Source organism: Exserohilum turcica, assembly GCF_000359705.1.
Source record: "Exserohilum turcica Et28A unplaced genomic scaffold SETTUscaffold_3, whole genome shotgun sequence".
In the NCBI taxonomy this organism is placed as follows: Eukaryota; Fungi; Ascomycota; class Dothideomycetes; order Pleosporales; family Pleosporaceae; genus Exserohilum; species Exserohilum turcicum.
Genome location: NW_007360136.1, coordinates 1,234,048 through 1,249,956, shown reverse-complemented (window position 1 = coordinate 1,249,956; position 15,909 = coordinate 1,234,048). Strand labels below are relative to the sequence as shown.

At 53.7% G+C, this 15,909-nt stretch overlaps 5 protein-coding genes across 5 annotated transcripts; 2 read left to right on the top strand and 3 right to left on the bottom strand.

Moving 5' to 3' along the window:
* The first annotated feature begins 911 nt into the window (after nucleotides 1-911).
* SETTUDRAFT_163668 (uncharacterized protein) lies at nucleotides 912-2,948 on the top strand. Its single transcript, XM_008029193.1, has 5 exons — nucleotides 912-1,136; nucleotides 1,183-1,413; nucleotides 1,469-1,927; nucleotides 1,977-2,132; nucleotides 2,202-2,948. Exons 1-5 carry the CDS (start codon nucleotides 969-971, stop codon nucleotides 2,682-2,684), a joined length of 1,497 nt encoding a protein of 498 aa, XP_008027384.1. The 5' UTR covers nucleotides 912-968; the 3' UTR covers nucleotides 2,685-2,948.
* Nucleotides 2,949-5,044: 2,096 nt separating this feature from the next.
* Nucleotides 5,045-9,769, top strand: SETTUDRAFT_117184 (uncharacterized protein). The gene is made up of 4 exons (XM_008029192.1): nucleotides 5,045-5,090; nucleotides 5,363-6,660; nucleotides 6,770-9,455; nucleotides 9,534-9,769. Exons 2-4 carry the CDS (start codon nucleotides 5,413-5,415, stop codon nucleotides 9,719-9,721), a joined length of 4,122 nt encoding a protein of 1,373 aa, XP_008027383.1. The 5' UTR covers nucleotides 5,045-5,090; nucleotides 5,363-5,412; the 3' UTR covers nucleotides 9,722-9,769.
* A 979-nt stretch (nucleotides 9,770-10,748) lies between these two features.
* On the bottom strand, nucleotides 10,749-11,701 carry SETTUDRAFT_20369 (uncharacterized protein; the record flags this gene model as incomplete). The annotated part of the gene is made up of 2 exons (XM_008028697.1): nucleotides 10,749-11,429; nucleotides 11,489-11,701. The coding sequence occupies 2 exons, from the start codon at nucleotides 11,699-11,701 to the stop codon at nucleotides 10,749-10,751; spliced, it is 894 nt and encodes a 297-aa protein (XP_008026888.1).
* Nucleotides 11,702-12,541: 840 nt separating this feature from the next.
* SETTUDRAFT_32093 (uncharacterized protein) lies at nucleotides 12,542-13,021 on the bottom strand (the record flags this gene model as incomplete). The annotated part of the gene is made up of 1 exon (XM_008028809.1): nucleotides 12,542-13,021. One exon carries the CDS (start codon nucleotides 13,019-13,021, stop codon nucleotides 12,542-12,544), a length of 480 nt encoding a protein of 159 aa, XP_008027000.1.
* A 486-nt stretch (nucleotides 13,022-13,507) lies between these two features.
* On the bottom strand, nucleotides 13,508-15,724 carry SETTUDRAFT_163667 (uncharacterized protein). The gene is made up of 3 exons (XM_008029191.1): nucleotides 15,368-15,724; nucleotides 14,281-15,320; nucleotides 13,508-14,226 (listed from the first exon to the last, which is right to left on the bottom strand). Exons 1-3 carry the CDS (start codon nucleotides 15,507-15,509, stop codon nucleotides 13,822-13,824), a joined length of 1,587 nt encoding a protein of 528 aa, XP_008027382.1. The 5' UTR covers nucleotides 15,510-15,724; the 3' UTR covers nucleotides 13,508-13,821.
* Between the last annotated feature and the right edge of the window lie 185 nt (nucleotides 15,725-15,909).

Here is a 15,909-nt window from a genome sequence, read left to right as displayed (position 1 = left end):
CCAAACGAAACCAAAAACAATTAAAAACACCAAATAAACAACAAAAATCAAAAATCCTATATCTAAACGCCGAGACAGCCTGATCCCGCTGTGGCACCATATCCAACCGCCAGGACAGTCTTTGCCTACTGTGGCACAAAATTCAAAAACGCTATAACAGTTTTCTGGTCTGTAATAGCAAAATAAGTCGAAACGCCGAGACAGTCTTCGCCTACTGTGGCACCAAATCCAAACGCTGATACAGAGACTGGTTACCTCTGTAGAAGCACCAAGTCGAAACGCCAAGACAGCTGCTACTCGCTGGGCACTAAGTCGAAACGAGAGAGTTACTCACTAAAACTTGAGATGAAGACTCATTAAAAATGAACGAGAGAGTTACTCATTAAAACTACCTAAGTCGAAACTTTTTCTTTTTATCCCTAAAAGAGCCCGCTGGAGGATTGCTTTGCTTTCTAACATCTCTTTCTGTTATCAAAATGCTCTTTAGCACTAGGCGTCTAGTAAGCGATAGCTATCGCTTACCTAGACAAAGGCCGAAGCACCACAGACACACTTCAAGCACAAACTCGTATTTGTAAATAAATCTAGTTAGAACGGCCTCGGCCAAAGTCTTACATAGCCTCGAGCTCACTAGACTCTAATGGAACAATAATAAGTGCACCGCCACAGGTGGTGGTGCTTGCGTCCGTGCATGCAGGTGGGTGCCTTGCGGTTGCGGGGAGCTCCAACACCTCCGGCTTCTACCTGGGCGCTATACGATTGCTCCACTGTCGTTTCTTCTTTTGCCATATCACTTGCCTGTTGCGTGGAGGTCTGCAGCTGGTGAAAGCTCGCAACCGCCCAAGGCAATCTCCTGCACCCCGAGCACAACATTTGGGGTAGGTAGAGCAACCATCCACCCCACATCATCGCCGCCCGCCGCTTGATCTGCTTGCTCGACCACAACACCACAACACCCAGACGCGACCATGTCGGCCGAACTAAACAGCCTGTTACTGTCGTTTCAGCCAGACAGTCCCGAGGTCGAGAAGAGGCGCGACTACGACGCCAAAGCCCGCAGCTTTGTGGCGCAATTGTCCAACGTCTCAGCACCACATTGGTTGAAGGGCGCGGATACAGAACAGGATGTGCTTGTAGTGGGTATGCTTGCGAGCGCTCCTCTGAGGCCTGCTAACGCTATAGATTCTCAACCCCGCCGTAAACTCAATAGCGTACGCCTTTGCTCTCCGGAACCGCATCGCCGCCCTGGTTGAGAAGAAGAACGCATCCGAGACGCTGCAGCCCGGCGGCACGCTATGGAACCAGCTGGTGTTGTTCTTGGAGACTGCCGATCCTATACAGCTGCGCTATGTCGGGAAAGAGTGGAAGAACCTGGTGGAATACACAGAGGAGATTGCACGCGGGTGTGGATCAGTATGTTTGATGTGGCCTCACACGACACGGGGCCACGGTGCTAACACTTTGGCAGCCGAGCCTCGCTATTGCGCCAATGCGGTCGGCTATGACTCGGCTTGATCCTACGACGGGCACTTTTACCTCAGTCCATGTCAGCTTCATCCACCTGTGTCTGGAGACGCGATCGTACGCCGCCGCCGAACCCATCCTGGACAACTACATCCACACGCTTCCCGCCAAGATTCCAAGTGCAGTTCGCGAGGGACTGGAGTACTCTGTGCCATGTGCAGATGTTGCGAGCAGCGGCGAGTACATTCACCAGAACTCTGGCCACACGGATAGGGTAGGGCTGGCCGATATTCAAGAGTACTATGTTTTGGGGGCCATGGCGTATCTGGGCCTACGTCAGTTCAAGAAGGCGAAACACTTTGTCGAGCACGTGCTGGTTGTTCCGTCGGCCAACACAGCCAACGGTCTCATGCTGGAGGCTTACAAAAAGTGGGTTCTGCTGAGCTGTTTAGTCGGGGGAAAGGTACGTTTTGTAGGCGAGGAGACAGGCAAGCGCCAGCTCACACGGACAGATGGGGAATATACCACGGACGGCGAATGCGACAGCGATGAAGAATATCAAGGCGGCATGCAAGGCGTACGAGGCGTTGGCAGAGGCGTACGAAGAGCTGGACAACATGTCCAAGTTGAAGGCACAGGCGCAAGCTGGCACCGAGATTTGGGCAGAGGTAAGACGATGAAACAAGACTTGAAACGGTGCAGTGTTAAGTTTCAGAAAGCGCTGACCAAGTATGCAGGACGGCAACGCGGGACTGGTTAGCGAGCTCATCAACAGCCAGACGAGGGCCTATGTTTCGCGGCTGTCGCGAACGTACTCGGCGATGCCAGTCTCTAACATTGCCTCACACCTGGGGGTCACGAGGGACGAAATGGCACGATATATCGAGGGCTTGATCAAGGATGGGCAGCTTAACGCGCGGTTGGAGGAGAAGGACAAGTCAGGCGGAGGGATGGTGCTGCGTTTCTACCTGGACCCCAGGCAGGGGCCTCTGGGCAAGAGCGAGAAGCAGCAGCAACAGGCGTTGTTTGGGCAAACGCTTCGAACGAACCGGCTGGCGGAGCAGGTCAAGGATGCAGACTACCGCATGACGCTGACCAAGGAGTACATTGAGAACCAGAAACGGCTGAACAAGCGGCAGGGTAATAATGGTGATGCTATGGACATGGCATGGGACGACAGCTTGGATGCCGACGAGGATATCATGGGAGATTTGCATTGAGGGCGGTAGCATACATGGCTCGAGGCAGGTCAGCAGGTAATGAATGAATGGGGCGAATGAATGAACGAATGAATTGAGGACTTGGCGAGTGTAGAAAGTCGAGGCGGCAAGTGTTAGCGTAGGCGGGTGTTTGGCAGGACTAGGTGTATGTAGTGTGGAGGGGGAGTAGGCAGGGGCATGGGGCATGGGGGTGGGAATAACGGTGGTGCATAAAAGAGCTTGTGGTGGTGGGTAAGGATATAGGTAGGGATGGCCATGGAAGAAGACACGGGGGGGTTTGCATGGAGAGGCATGCATGTCAGGGTTGGTGGTGTGTGTGTGTGTGTGTGTGAAGACGTAGAAGTAGTAGTAGAAGAAGAAGAAGAAAAGACGAAATGCATGCATCCCCGCATGGGGAATGGAATGCTTTGTTTTTTTGTTGCAGGGTGCTTTCTTTTCTTTTCTTTTTCGTTTGTGAAGCGTGGGTCGTCGTGGGGAAAAGAAGAAGCCGGAGAAGGGGGGGTAAGGTGGAGGGGAGTGGAAAAGGGAAAAGGGAAAAGGGAAAAGGGAAAAGGGAAAGGGAAAGCCAAGGAGTGTGTATGGGGGGGGGGGGGATTGCGAGATACTCGGAGAGACAGAAAGGAGAGAGAGCGCGAGAGAGATGGAAGGGAAAGAAGGAAAGGTGAGTGAGATGGTCAGTTTGCATGTGTCAGTATCGAACCATTATCGCAATACGCGACGCAAACAACAAACGGTGGTGGAACATGCCGTCTTATCGGCGAAGAACGTGGGGAGACAGACAGACAGACAACCAAGAGGGGGGGGCGCGCGGGCGGGCGGGCGGGCGGGCGTTGTCGGCAGTTTTTTTTCTCGTGCGTACAGCAGGGGGGGGAGCACACATTATTAGTATGGCTCGCTTTTACGGGGCTGATACGAAGACAGTATTACGGACAGTTGCTGCTTGCTGCTACTGCTGCTGCTACTACTGCCAAACGGCGGGGGGGTACCAGCCGGACATGGATGTGAAGGGGGGAAGGGGGTGTTATTTTGGGCTGACGGCTGGCTGGCGGGGTGTAGCAGGTTTACCGTTGGTGGGTGTGTATGGATGGATGGATGGATGGATGTGGGTGTGGGTGTAACAGATTCAGACACATGCACACATACATGCACATGCACATGCACACATACATGCACATGCACATGCACACACACACGTATACATGGGAAAGCGGAGAGGACATGGCAATTGGCTGGATAGGGGGAATTGACTTAGTGTTGGCTTTTTTTTTCTTTTTTTTTTCTGGCTTTCTCGCTCGCGCGTGCTGGCGATGTGCCTGTGCCTGGGCTTACATTACACGCGCGCACATGGCCGGGAGGCGCATGAGAAGCTCTGCCGAGACCAGACCCTGAAATCTGCCCCCCCCCCCAGCAAGTATAGCTGTACACCTGCATACGACGGTAGCAGCATGTAGTATCACCACCGACCATGACATGACAGCGCCATGTTTTCTAGAAGCACAGAAGCACACTGGCTCCACGGAGAACACACACACACACACACTTTACTTACTCACAACCCCGACTGCAACTAGCCAACTAGCCAACCAGGCTAGTTCACGCGCCTAATTGCTCCCAAAAGCTAATAAGAGCGAGCAAGACGAGCGGAATGCGAAAATCAAATCCCCCGATTCGATGACGCGCCGCATCTCATTTTACGCACCCAGCACACATACGCGTTGCGGCCCCTACATGGTTTTTTTTTTTTTTTTTTTGCCTGTTCCTGTCGACGCCTCGCTCGCCTCCCCCTCGTTCCCGCGCGCTTATGTTTGCACTTGGTTGTAGTTCGTCGCCGTCGTCGGGCGTCTGGGCTGTCTGGCATCGGGCGTCGGGGCGTTCCTGTGGCCATGGATCATGCTGCCATGGCACGCCGACCAGGGCGAGGGGTGACGAGGGCCACAGTGGGCAGTCAGCCTCTAGCCCTCGCCCACAAAGGCCCATAGGCTATCCCATCCCCCCCCTTCGTGCCCCCTGTCCAGCTGTGCCCTGTTCGCTCCCCCCCTCCCCCCCAGAAGGCGTCGTCTAAGCTCGGTTTAGAACGGGACCCCTGATAGCTGTACGGATACGACTTGGCGCCATGTTGCCGTCCCTCGTCGCTCCACATTCGTCTCTGCCTCTCTACCTGTAGGGGTCTGGACGACAGACACACACACGAAGACAAGACACGACACGACGCCTCACGACTCCCCCCCCCAAAGACGCCCGCCATCTGTGCACCACCACCTGCTCCACTACCAACTCCACCAACTCCACTTCCACTTCCACTTCCACCTCCACCGTCATCATCATCACCACCACCACCACTACTGCTGCTGCTACTGCTACTGCTATCACCACCACCACCACCACCGCCGCCGCCACCTCACCCCAGTCCGCCTGCTCAACACCCCCCCGCCGTCCGCCGCCCGCCGCCGCCTGAGCGCGTTCCTGCTTCGGCAACCATGCCTGCATCCGCTCTGCATTAACCGCTGGCTCGGCCTGAGACACGCAGCCTCCCTGTCGACTCTCCAGCATGAACATCCAGACCACGCCCACGGCCGCTGCTGCTGCTGCAAGAGGAGGAGGGGGAGATGAGGACAAAGGACGAGGACCGGGAGGAGCATCAGACCCAGCAACACGCACCGGCATAGCAACGCGGGCAGCGGCAGACGGCCCTGCCACGCCCGCCCGCCGCTCGTCGCGCAGTGCCTCCATGTCATCGTCGTCGGTCGCCACAGTCAAGCGGTCGGCCTCGCTCAAGGACGCCAGCGCGCTCCTGCATTCTTCGCCCAAACCCCACACGCGAGCCACACCGCCCCCGGCGGCCTCCCGACGACGTTCGAGCGCGGCCAACGGCGCTGCAGATGGCATCCCGCCCGTGACCGACGTCGCTGTCCTCAATCGCTGGTCTCAATCCACGACGGCCTCGCACCACGACCACGAGAGGCGCCACCACCATCAGCACCACCCAAGCTTCTCGCGCAAGCTAAGCTTTGCCTCGACCGGCGCCGCCAATGGAGCTGTACCACACCCATCTTCGCCCGCACGCATCCACTCCTCGCCGCCCTCGCGCTCCACCAAGCCGCACACCACCCCCAGCCGCTCGCCCACGGCCAGTCCCCGCCGCCCCAGGCCACGCTCGCCCGCCTACGAGCCCCCGCAGTCCGTGACGGCACCCCCCAAGCTGCCATCGCTCCCGCCCGTGCTCCTCCCTTCGACAGTCTACGACCCCAATACCCCAACCAGCAGCTCCGCCACAAACTCGCCCTCTGCATCCAGCATCTTTGCCCCGAACCTGCAGTCGGTACCCCCGCCGCGCGACTACTTCAGCGTCAAGCCTGCTACCCCCCAGCCGCTCCCCATACAACGCCCGCCCTCGCGCACCAGAGTCGACAAAGTCCTGGGGAAATCGCCCCTCGCGTCGCCTGCCATACTCAACGAGACGGACCCAAGACGCGACTCCACCTCGGGCCCAGGTCGGCCCTCGACCGTACAACGACCCCCGGGCACCACCACCCCTATTACCACCAACACCACTACTACTACTACTACCGTCGCCACACCGCGAGACTCTGCGCATAAACCTTCGCACTCGGCCAGCCATAGCAGACATATTTCCTCGCGGCGGCACTCGCGGACGCTGAGCAAAGACCACTCTCGAAGCGCCAGCAGAACTCACGCTACGAGCCCGAGCAGGGATCATCATCGAACCGAGAGCAATACCAGCACTAGGCTTGACGATCCCTACCAGGGCACCCCTCCCCGCACTCGCGAGAAGAGGGAGAAGGACAAGAAGACAATGTTGTCACGGGCGCTGCAAAAGGCAAACACGGCCGTCCTGCTCGACAATGCCCAAAATTTCGAGGGCGCCATGGAGGCGTACGAGGATGCCTGCAAGCTCCTCCAGCAGGTCATGATCCGAAGCTCCCAAGAAGAGGATAGGCGCAAGTTGGACGCTATTGTAAGTCACACACGCAACCTCCCATTGTTCGCAACACGGCGCTTAGCGAGAGAGAGAGAGAGAGAGAGAGAGAGAGTTGTGTCTCCTTTGCAGATGCTAACAGGCGCAGCGAGTAACATACACAAATCGAATAGAAGAGCTCCGCCGGCTGGATCCTGCCTATACCCATGGCAGTGGTAAGTCATTGCCTGCTCGTCCCATGAGCGGGGAATCGCTGGACGAACACCGCTCAATGCTTCTGCTCGAAGAAGACGAGGACGAGGACGAGGAGCCTGTAGTCGTGCAAACCGCGTCTGTTTCGCGAATTGTAAACGATCGCTCCGTGTACGAAACCCCGTCGGCGGGTGAGGCCGAATACCCCCCCTCGCAACACCAACAATTGCCGCTGCGCAAAGACTACGAAGGCTCCCGCGAGTCGGTCATTTCGACGGCCATCCGAGATGTACAGAGAGGCCTTCAAAGCTCACAATTCAGTTTACAACCACCGCCGGGGCGGTTGGCACCCTCCGCAGCTGTCGGACGGTCTTCCGCCGACTCGGCAATGGACCGCACTTACATGCCCCCACCCCTCTCACCAAGGCGGTCCAAATCTCCTCTATTCGACAGCAACGCCGCTTCTAGACCAGAGGAGTCAAGCCGATTACTACAACCGCAGCCGCCGGTACAATCCCACCACCAGCGCGTCCATAGCAATGAGTCGACATCGTGGCTGGACACCATAGACGAGTCGGGAGGATCATCATGCTCTTCTTCGGTACATTCCATGTCCCCCGGGGGACCGCGCCGGAAGCACCTACGAAATCCAAGCGGAGAGACCGAGGCAGAGTTTGATGCTGCACTCGACGCAGCCGTTGAAGCGGCCTATGACGATGGCTACGAACCTTATGATGACGACCTCTCGACGCCGGCCGACGTGATTGCAACCAAGCTGCGGAACGTGGAATTGGCAAAGGAGCGCGTGCGCGAGGCAGAGCGGGAGGAGGCCATTGCCGCGGCCAAATTTCGTTACAAAGAAACTCAAATCCGGAACGAGGCGCTACCCCATGTCCGCGAGAGTGCCGAAATTACTTTGAACGAGGAGGCGGAAGAGGAGGAAAGGCTATTGGACGAAATGACAAGAGAGTACATGCTGGATGGGTTCGATTTTGACTTGCAAACAAAGTCGGCGTTGCCACGGCAGTCGGACTCGAGCAATTTTTCTGGAAGTACGTACAACAGCTCCGTGTCGTCGCACAGGACGACGGGCGGAACGTCGCTCTCAACCGTCACAGAAGTGACACACCCGTCATCCAAGCCGCCGCCCTCACACTCGCCGCCCCCGGTCCCTGCCCCCTCTGGCGCGCTGCCTGCGTTGCCCCCGGTTCTCGAGTCACAGGCACCGCACACGGCCGACACAGCAGAGGTTACGCCACGACCCAATACCGCTACCAAGGAAGCTGCTTCGGTACGGAGCCGCAGATTGTCCGGGCAAAATGCGAAATCGCTCAAGATCGAGACGTCTGTGCCTCACGTCCCGCCCGCGCCGCACACGGAGAAGCCGGTGGTACCAACTAAAGATGCGTCTATTGATCTTCACGCTCCGCCCAAATCAGCGGCGCCATCCTTCAACACAAGCAAACCTTCACTAGACGCCACATTTAAACTTCCTGCACTGCCGCATTCGGTCCAACAGACGGGCCTCGCCGCCCCATCACCACAACCTACACTCTACAGCCCCGCGGATACTGGTCCCGCCCTGTCGCCAGCACCACATGGCCTCGCTAATGAGCCTGGTCTCGTGCCAGGTTCCCCAAAGACCGGGAAAACCCCAACCTTGGGAATCAGAAAAAACAAGTCTTCACTTAGCCTGAAGCAGCGGAATTTGTCAATGTCTAGCCCGGATGGCTCGGATGGATCCGTGGGAACGCCACTCAGCACCACCTTTTCGATAAGTGGGCGGAAAGCCAGCAATGCTGGGCTGCCTCTTCCAACGCCTAGCCTACCCACATTTAACATTGACGGACTACCGAGCGGCGGATTGCATCTGTTCGAGAGCGATATCCATTCACCTTTTTCACCAGGATCGCCAAGTCCATCAGTTGCAAATGCGCCCATTCCGCTAGAGCCATGTCCCGACTCGTATCTGTTGAGGCCATTTTGGCTGATGCGGTGCTTCTATCAAACAATTGCGCATCCCCGCGGAGGATACCTGTCAACCAAGCTTTTTATTCCGCGGGATGTCTGGCGTGTAAAGGGCGTCAAGCTGAAGAACATTGAAGACAAGATTTCCAATTGCGACATGCTCACAGCAGCCCTGCAGAAGCTGGCTATTGTAGACACAAACGACGCGGATGCTGTGCTAGAAGAGATGCAATCGTTGGAACTTGTGCTCGACCAGGTCCAGAGCCAATTGGCCAAGAAACTTGGCAATGAAGTCGGCGTACATACAGTCTCCAACCTCTTCAAAGATGCAACTACCGTAGGCGAAGGCGCATCGTCCGCAGACGGCTTTGGCAAGGGGCAAACGGGTAGCCAAGACTATGTGCCCAGGGGCGCAGTGGCCCAAGGTAAATCATACCTGGCGTCGTTTCGCAAGCTGCGCTCCAAGAACTCTGGTGTCAATCTCGCTGGCCTGGCTGGTACCGGCAAGAGTAGCGAAGTACCCAAGGATACTTTGGTCATGTCTACGCTTCCCATGACGAGTTTGTCCAGCATACGTTTCGCCAAGCGAGACTTTTCGAGCGTGGCTTTTGAAGGTCCCAATGCTGGATACATGGAATCATTGGCGCGATTGTTTGATTCGGTTCAGATATTGGGTGAGTTTTTTCTTCTTCTTGGCCTGTATCAATATGTGTACGTGCCTGTTTCACTGACACGACAAACTACTTTTCTAGATCAAATCGCGCGCCAAGTCGAAGACCCAGGCCTCAAGCACTCGTCGCCCACGCACGTGGGCCTCGAGCTCTCGACTCGCCATGCCGCAGAGTTCTTCGGCTTCTACATTTGCCGCTTCGTCCTCTCGGATGTGACGCTCATGCTGGATAAATTCATCAAGAGAGGAAGTGAATGGGTCTTGGTTTAAAGAGCGAGAGAGAGAGAGACACACACACACACACACACACACACACACAACACATGCGCATACACACACTCGCATGCATGCATCTTCTTCTTCTTCTTCTTCTTCTTCTTCTTCTTCTTCTTCTTCTAGTTTTGTGGACGCAAAGTTTGCGGATAGACAGGGAGGGAGGGGAAGAGAAAGAGAAGAAGAAGAAGAAGAAGAAGAAGAAGAAGATACGAGAGAGAGAGAGAGAGACAAGGGAAGGGAAAGGGATAGAGGAAAAGATACAAACAAACGTACAAGAGATAGCAGATACGAGAGAGAGAAAAAAGAACAAGGAATGCCAGACTGGGAATCAAGGTGATCAGCGATAGGGACAGGTAAGAGGAAGAAGTATTGGGGGGGGGGGAGATATGAGTAAGAGAGAGAGAGACAGAGAGCTACGTACATGTGTTTGAAGAACTCCGCGTTTATGAAGTTATGCGTTTTTTACCTATTTTTATTTCTTATTTCTTTATTTTGTTGTTCTCACACACTGCTACACCTAGGGAGCGGGGTCGTGTATGCTATTTATTCTCGCTAACACTACGCTTCTTTACTTTACTTTACTTTACTTTACTTTTCACTTTCTAGCGCTTCATCTTTCAGATAGTACATCAGATGGATAGCAGGTTAGATGGGTCGGGTGGGTGGGTGGACATCTCCTTTCGCACACGTATGCGTTGCAATTGTTATGAATTGTGCTGTTTGGTTGGTTGGTGTCTTTGAAGATATCCCGTTCTTTGCCCCAGCTCAACTCCATCTTATTAGTTTAGCTTGGCTGATTAGTTTTTGTTTATATCGCAATCGGAGCTTCGTCACATTGTGGGATTAGTTCGTCGTTGATGCTTCACTATGCACACATCTTTCTTTTTCCAGTAAAGCTAGGGAAAGGGCTTGAGGCATGTTTGATTTGTATGCGGAGACAAGAGCTATTCAGTGTAACTACCCGTACGTAAAGAAGTAAGAGAAATAAGGTTCGTGAACACAAGACGAGGAGCTGCTGCGCTCAGACAACAAAGCGCCGGGCCACTCGTGCCACAGCAACAGGTGCTTGATGACCCTTCAATTGCACACTTGCACCAGCGTGTAAAGCGGTTTTGCTTTCCGTCGATGCCCAGCGTCTTGACATAACCCAATCCCAAAGTTCTTGGTGAGTGTAGAACTTTCCATCTTTGGGTGGCGGTCTCTTTGCTTCCGCTCTGCGTGTCATTGGCCGTGGCCATGTTTCCCGGCGCTCAGCACTAGCATCGTCGCTCCCGCCCCCTGGGAGATTGAGAGAGCGGCCCCATGCTGTTTGCGAACTTTCCAGGCTACTGCTCGCTCGGATGGTACGTATGACAGCCTGGGCATTGATGAGATTGGCGTCCAGCATCGCCGTTTGTAGTGTCGTGAGGCTTTCTTGGAGACCTGCAATGGCTTCGTTGACGGGTGCATTCATCTCGCGGTGGAATTCACGCCCAAGCGCCGTCAGGCTGCTGCTAAGGTTAGGAATCGCTTGGACATAGTCAATGTACGGCGTTGTAAGATCGACCGTCAGGTTTTCCGGCTTGAGTGTTGCGGTAGGGATGACGGTTGGGGCAACTAGGCTTGCAGTCAAAGGGAGTGTGGGCGTGGCTTGAGTTGGAGGTGCTGTGCTGTTGATGGCAGGAGGGACATTGACGGATGTAGCTGGAGTGAGCCACGCGGCCTATAGTCGCTAGTGTCAACTCCAAGTTCATACAGAACAAACTGAAGGTAAGAATGTACCTTGTTTGTGTCAAGCTGAAACTTTCCTCTCAAGATGGTGCTGGTGATGTTGTTCACGAGATCTGCAGTACCCATCTGATTACTGCTACCAGGCCAATTGAAGCCAAAGCCGCGGTTGGAATTGTTAGGGTCCCCGATGGCACTTGCTGCCGCATTGATGACGGTCCTTAGGTCAGCGAAGTCTTGCATAGCCGGTATGGTCGCCGTGGCCATGGGGGCGAGCATCAGCCCAGTTACAAGCATAACGCCCAAGTCGTAAAATCTGCAAGGAGCCGAAAGCATAGTAAGCTGGTAATGCGGCCAGCAAGTACCGAGTGTGGTAAGCTGATAGGTGAGAGGAGCTAAGGGAAGGTCAAAGTATGCTGCTGGGAGCTAGGTGTTGCTTGAATCGGGTTGTGGTGGAGGTTGGTGAGTGGATGAAAGGTGGACAGCGCAGATGGTATCTTAAATTGTATTTTTCTTTTTGGGCAGAGCGTCATGGTTGCCTTCTAACGAGTGTTCGTGCAAACAAATGAGAAGGAAAGAGCAACATGTGAAATGGGAGGGACATTGAACATTGCATGAAGAGACAGGTACGAAGAACCACCTTCTACCTAGTGCATCACATATGTATGGTTACACGAACCATGAACTAAGCTTTCATCTGCTCAATCTGCAGTAAGAAATTCCTCCTGGTACATGTTAAAACATACATGCTGGAATCGCACTACCCCAACCTTGTCAAAGCACCGAGAAGTTCCATTATTGTGTGTAATTGCTACTTTCGCGTATTGGAGTGAAAATTGAAAAACAGCCAGATCTATGGTAAGACTGTTTAGCCCCTCTTGCTTCATATGTTTCTCAATATGCAGCATTTTGAAATTGATCTGCCAATAGACATGAGCCATCAACAGGCAATTGCCATGAGATAGACACAATATTCCCCGAGGTGACTTCTCCGGGATTGTACTCAGAATTCAGGGCCCCAACTTTTTATTTCTACTACACTGTGACTGCCCCAACACTCTAGGGACAAGGGCTTCTGACAAAGACAATAATATGCTGTTCAAAAGGCTAGAAAGTCCATACAGACAATTTTAGAGCCGTACTGACGTAAGGTAGCCGTGGCCTCCCGCTCACACGACCATTTCCATATTTACGTAACTTATTATGACTATTGCTGCTAGGCATGTCCTTGACGGTCCTCGCTACCATGCTTTCACAACCTAGACAGACAGTGAGGATACATATACTCAGACCAGCAGCCCATGCTATCTGATAAACCTTCTCGGGCATTGCAACATCCAAAGCCTCGGCGATTACAAATTCCCAGTAAGGGGGACGCTGGAACTCCGGACCGTCAGCAGCAGATTTAAACAACCCCAGCGCAGAAGACGTCACCAAGTAAACGGCATTTACTTGTGCCAAGTCCGGCGGAAATGTACGGCTACAGAAAACAAGACGTATACCTTGTTTTTTCTCGAAGAAGGCACTAAGAATATGGGCGGGCTCAGCCTCGCCAGCCCCCGGCCTATACCAACCAATCATGTGCATAAGAGCGTACGCTTGGAAGCGTGAATGCTAATAATAACGTTAGGCATAAACTACATGCATATATTTTTGACAGCAAACACATCTAAATGCGCAACCAAGCCCGATTTCAGGGTGTTCGTTGCAAAGCCACGATGCATCTTATTGTGGGGCTACCAAGGTTTCCGGGTTTCCAGCATTCTTCTTCATCTTGTACCTAGCACCATGTCGATATTACTATATGCAATCACTCAATCGCCATGCCGATGCCGGGCGGTTTTAACCCGGTGCATTATGTCATAAGCATGAAGGTTTCAACTGCCAAACAGGGCTCTCATGCATCTCAGCTTGGTCCAGCCGTCCTGCCAGGCATGAGCCTGCTTGATCCCTGCCGCTTATGTGAACAACACATGGTTTACAGGGTATTCGGGCGGGTCATGTAATTGCAAGAGTACGAGTGTAAAGATAACAGATGTTACGTGTGAAAGTGAGTAATATGCGGCCTAGAAAGGTAATCTGAATATGACCAATTCAACTCCATCCAAACTACTACAAGCAATTGGTTCCTAGCGAATGACAATACGCAATAGTCATACAATGCAACAAGGACTAAACGGCCTCCGTAAACTGCCCATCTTATACTCCAACATACCACTTGCATACGCCAAATGATGGTGGTTGTGAATGGCTGACATAGCCATCTCAGTTGAGTCTTCCAGTATAACGACTGTTCTTACAGTGTCGTCAATTTTGTCCGCGAAACAGTTCAACCCTTTCAAATCTCATCCCATGACTGTGAAGCTCGAAATCCGACATGGCAGAGACTACAGATCCATGCTGTCGGTTCTGGATCTCGAATCGGTGTTGGTCTTCTCATATGCCCTCCACCATAGAGCCATATTTGCTGCGACCAAAAGATCCATCATCTTTAGGCCCTCGTCCTCTAAGATAAGCTTTCCTAGTTTTGCTTGCTTGCCACCCATACCTCCTCCTGCAGACTCTTGTCCAAGTGAGAGATCCAGGCGGTCTTCGTTGTTCTCATCTGCCTCGATTGTAAATGCTGAGCTGTTCCGACCATGTATACCACGACGGAAGAGGGAGGAGCGCTTAGATCCTTCCACAACCCTAGCCGCAGATCTTTTCGGACCACTTGGAAGGTTGAATCTTAGCTCACTCAAATTCGAACTCATAGGCACAGTTCCTTGAAGGCCTGGGATGATGTGGCGACACTGGTATAAATATTAGTATTTTTGACAGACAAAAGCAAATGTAGATTTGGCTACCTTTAATGACCCTCCACCTACGCCGGTGACAAACTCGCAGCGTCCATTCCATGGGCTTGTGAAGACATAGCCGCGAAAACTTGTGTGCCGGTCGGATACTTGGATACTTCCGTAGGGTTGGTCCTCTTGTGTCGAAAAGGACGGCGAAGGCGAAGGGCGTACGTCCACAGAAAACCTATCTGGTTGTCCAACATGCCTGCCAGCAGCATTGGAGCCATAAGAATTGTTTTTCCTATGCCCAAAGGCATTTCCCGAGTGCTGTGATCCTTCCAACCAGATGCGTCGCCGGAATATGCTCTCATTCCTCATCTGGCGATCCGCTTGCGACTCCGGCGTCTCGACATGTTCCCTATATTGTGACGGAACAGAACAGCCGCTATCTCGACTTATCAGAGTAGGCTTTTCTGGACCGTCGGAATAGAGAAATTTGGAGTATCCTGGATTGAATACCTGGACGTACATTGGCGCCCCTAATCGCTTTTTGCTACCAGAGTCTTTCAGAACTGAAGATGAAATCTCTGGCACGGGGGGATCCTCGATGCGGGCAACATTCCATTGGGCGCCAGATGCTGGATCTCGTCGGATGAGGGTGAGTGATGGAGTCTCACGTGGTTGGTTTTCTGATCGCCGCCGGGGTGGCAGTGGTGGTCTTTGATTTTCTTCTTGATACTGGCTTGAATCGAAGGAGTGTCGCGGGTTATTGCAATCTGGTGCAAGCGTTCCAGGCCTTTGCGGAAATTTCCCTGCATTGACGTTGTAGCTGCTGGGGAAATTATTGACAGGAGCTAGGGTGCCAGGTACGGGTTTTCGCGTGGGAGCAGCGGTAGCAGTTCCTGGTACGGCTTTCCGTTGAACTAGCGGGGCAGAAGCAATATTAGAGGATGCTGGATTTTGGTTCGCGGCATCGGGACCTTTGGGGTCGGGAGGATCGACAAGATAGGCGTCCTCTGGCTGGTTGACATGGACATAATATAGTGAGCTCTGGATGTCTTCTGCAGTCACTACCTTCTCGCGCGGTTTCATAGGTGACAGGAAAACATCTGGGCATGTCAGGGCGAGCTTGATAGGGAGGATTTGACGGCCGTACCTCTACTCCCAGGAACACGGGCGATATACAGCACTAACGGTTCATGCCACTGGTGCGTCGGGTTCCTGGGGTAAGTGGGTGGGTTGAAGGCAAGAGCAGTAAGTGAAGAAAGTGACTTGGCCTCGATGGCGGGCGCAGCCATTACAGCGAGAGAGGAGAGAGGAGGACACGGATGGCGGCGGGACAAAGGGTGCGACGGTGGCCTAGTTGGCACGACTGTTGTTGTGGTCGTGGCGGGCGTTGCCTGGGCTATATAACAAGCAACCCACGTCGAGGTTTGTGCTTGTGTGCGCGTGGCTGAGCGTACGCGTCCCCACCCGCTTTATGTATCGTGTACACCAAGTGCGTGGTGCTGGCCTATTGCTGCGCGGGGCGAAAGACAAGCGGCATCGAGCTGACGCGCATCGTCTGGAGGCAAATGAGGCTCACATTCATGCTTGTGGTGGCACGACGCCGCAGCTGCAAGAACGCCATGCTGCTTTGGGCTAGGCCGAGTCTGGGGCCGTCTATTGGCTCTTCAAACCAAGGGTCCTAGCGCTGAA

What these genes read in the sequence shown, in the direction of transcription:
- SETTUDRAFT_163668 (XM_008029193.1), top strand. Translation starts at nt 969, where the DNA reads ATGTCGGCCGAACTAAACAGCCTGTTACTGTCGTTTCAGCCAGACAGT. An exon ending in CAGAACAGGATGTGCTTGTA is followed by an intron (nt 1,137 to 1,182) that starts GTGGGTATGCTT and finishes CTAACGCTATAG; the next exon opens with ATTCTCAACCCCGCCGTAAA. An exon ending in GCACCGAGATTTGGGCAGAG is followed by an intron (nt 2,133 to 2,201) that starts GTAAGACGATGA and finishes CCAAGTATGCAG; the next exon opens with GACGGCAACGCGGGACTGGT.
- SETTUDRAFT_117184 (XM_008029192.1), top strand. Translation starts at nt 5,413, where the DNA reads ATGTCATCGTCGTCGGTCGCCACAGTCAAGCGGTCGGCCTCGCTCAAG. An exon ending in GGCGCAAGTTGGACGCTATT is followed by an intron (nt 6,661 to 6,769) that starts GTAAGTCACACA and finishes TAACAGGCGCAG; the next exon opens with CGAGTAACATACACAAATCG. An exon ending in TGATTCGGTTCAGATATTGG is followed by an intron (nt 9,456 to 9,533) that starts GTGAGTTTTTTC and finishes CTACTTTTCTAG; the next exon opens with ATCAAATCGCGCGCCAAGTC.
- SETTUDRAFT_163667 (XM_008029191.1), bottom strand. Translation starts at nt 15,509, where the DNA reads ATGGCTGCGCCCGCCATCGAGGCCAAGTCACTTTCTTCACTTACTGCT. An exon ending in CCGTGTTCCTGGGAGTAGAG is followed by an intron (nt 15,321 to 15,367) that starts GTACGGCCGTCA and finishes TGACATGCCCAG; the next exon opens with ATGTTTTCCTGTCACCTATG. An exon ending in TAGGTGGAGGGTCATTAAAG is followed by an intron (nt 14,227 to 14,280) that starts GTAGCCAAATCT and finishes TATTTATACCAG; the next exon opens with TGTCGCCACATCATCCCAGG.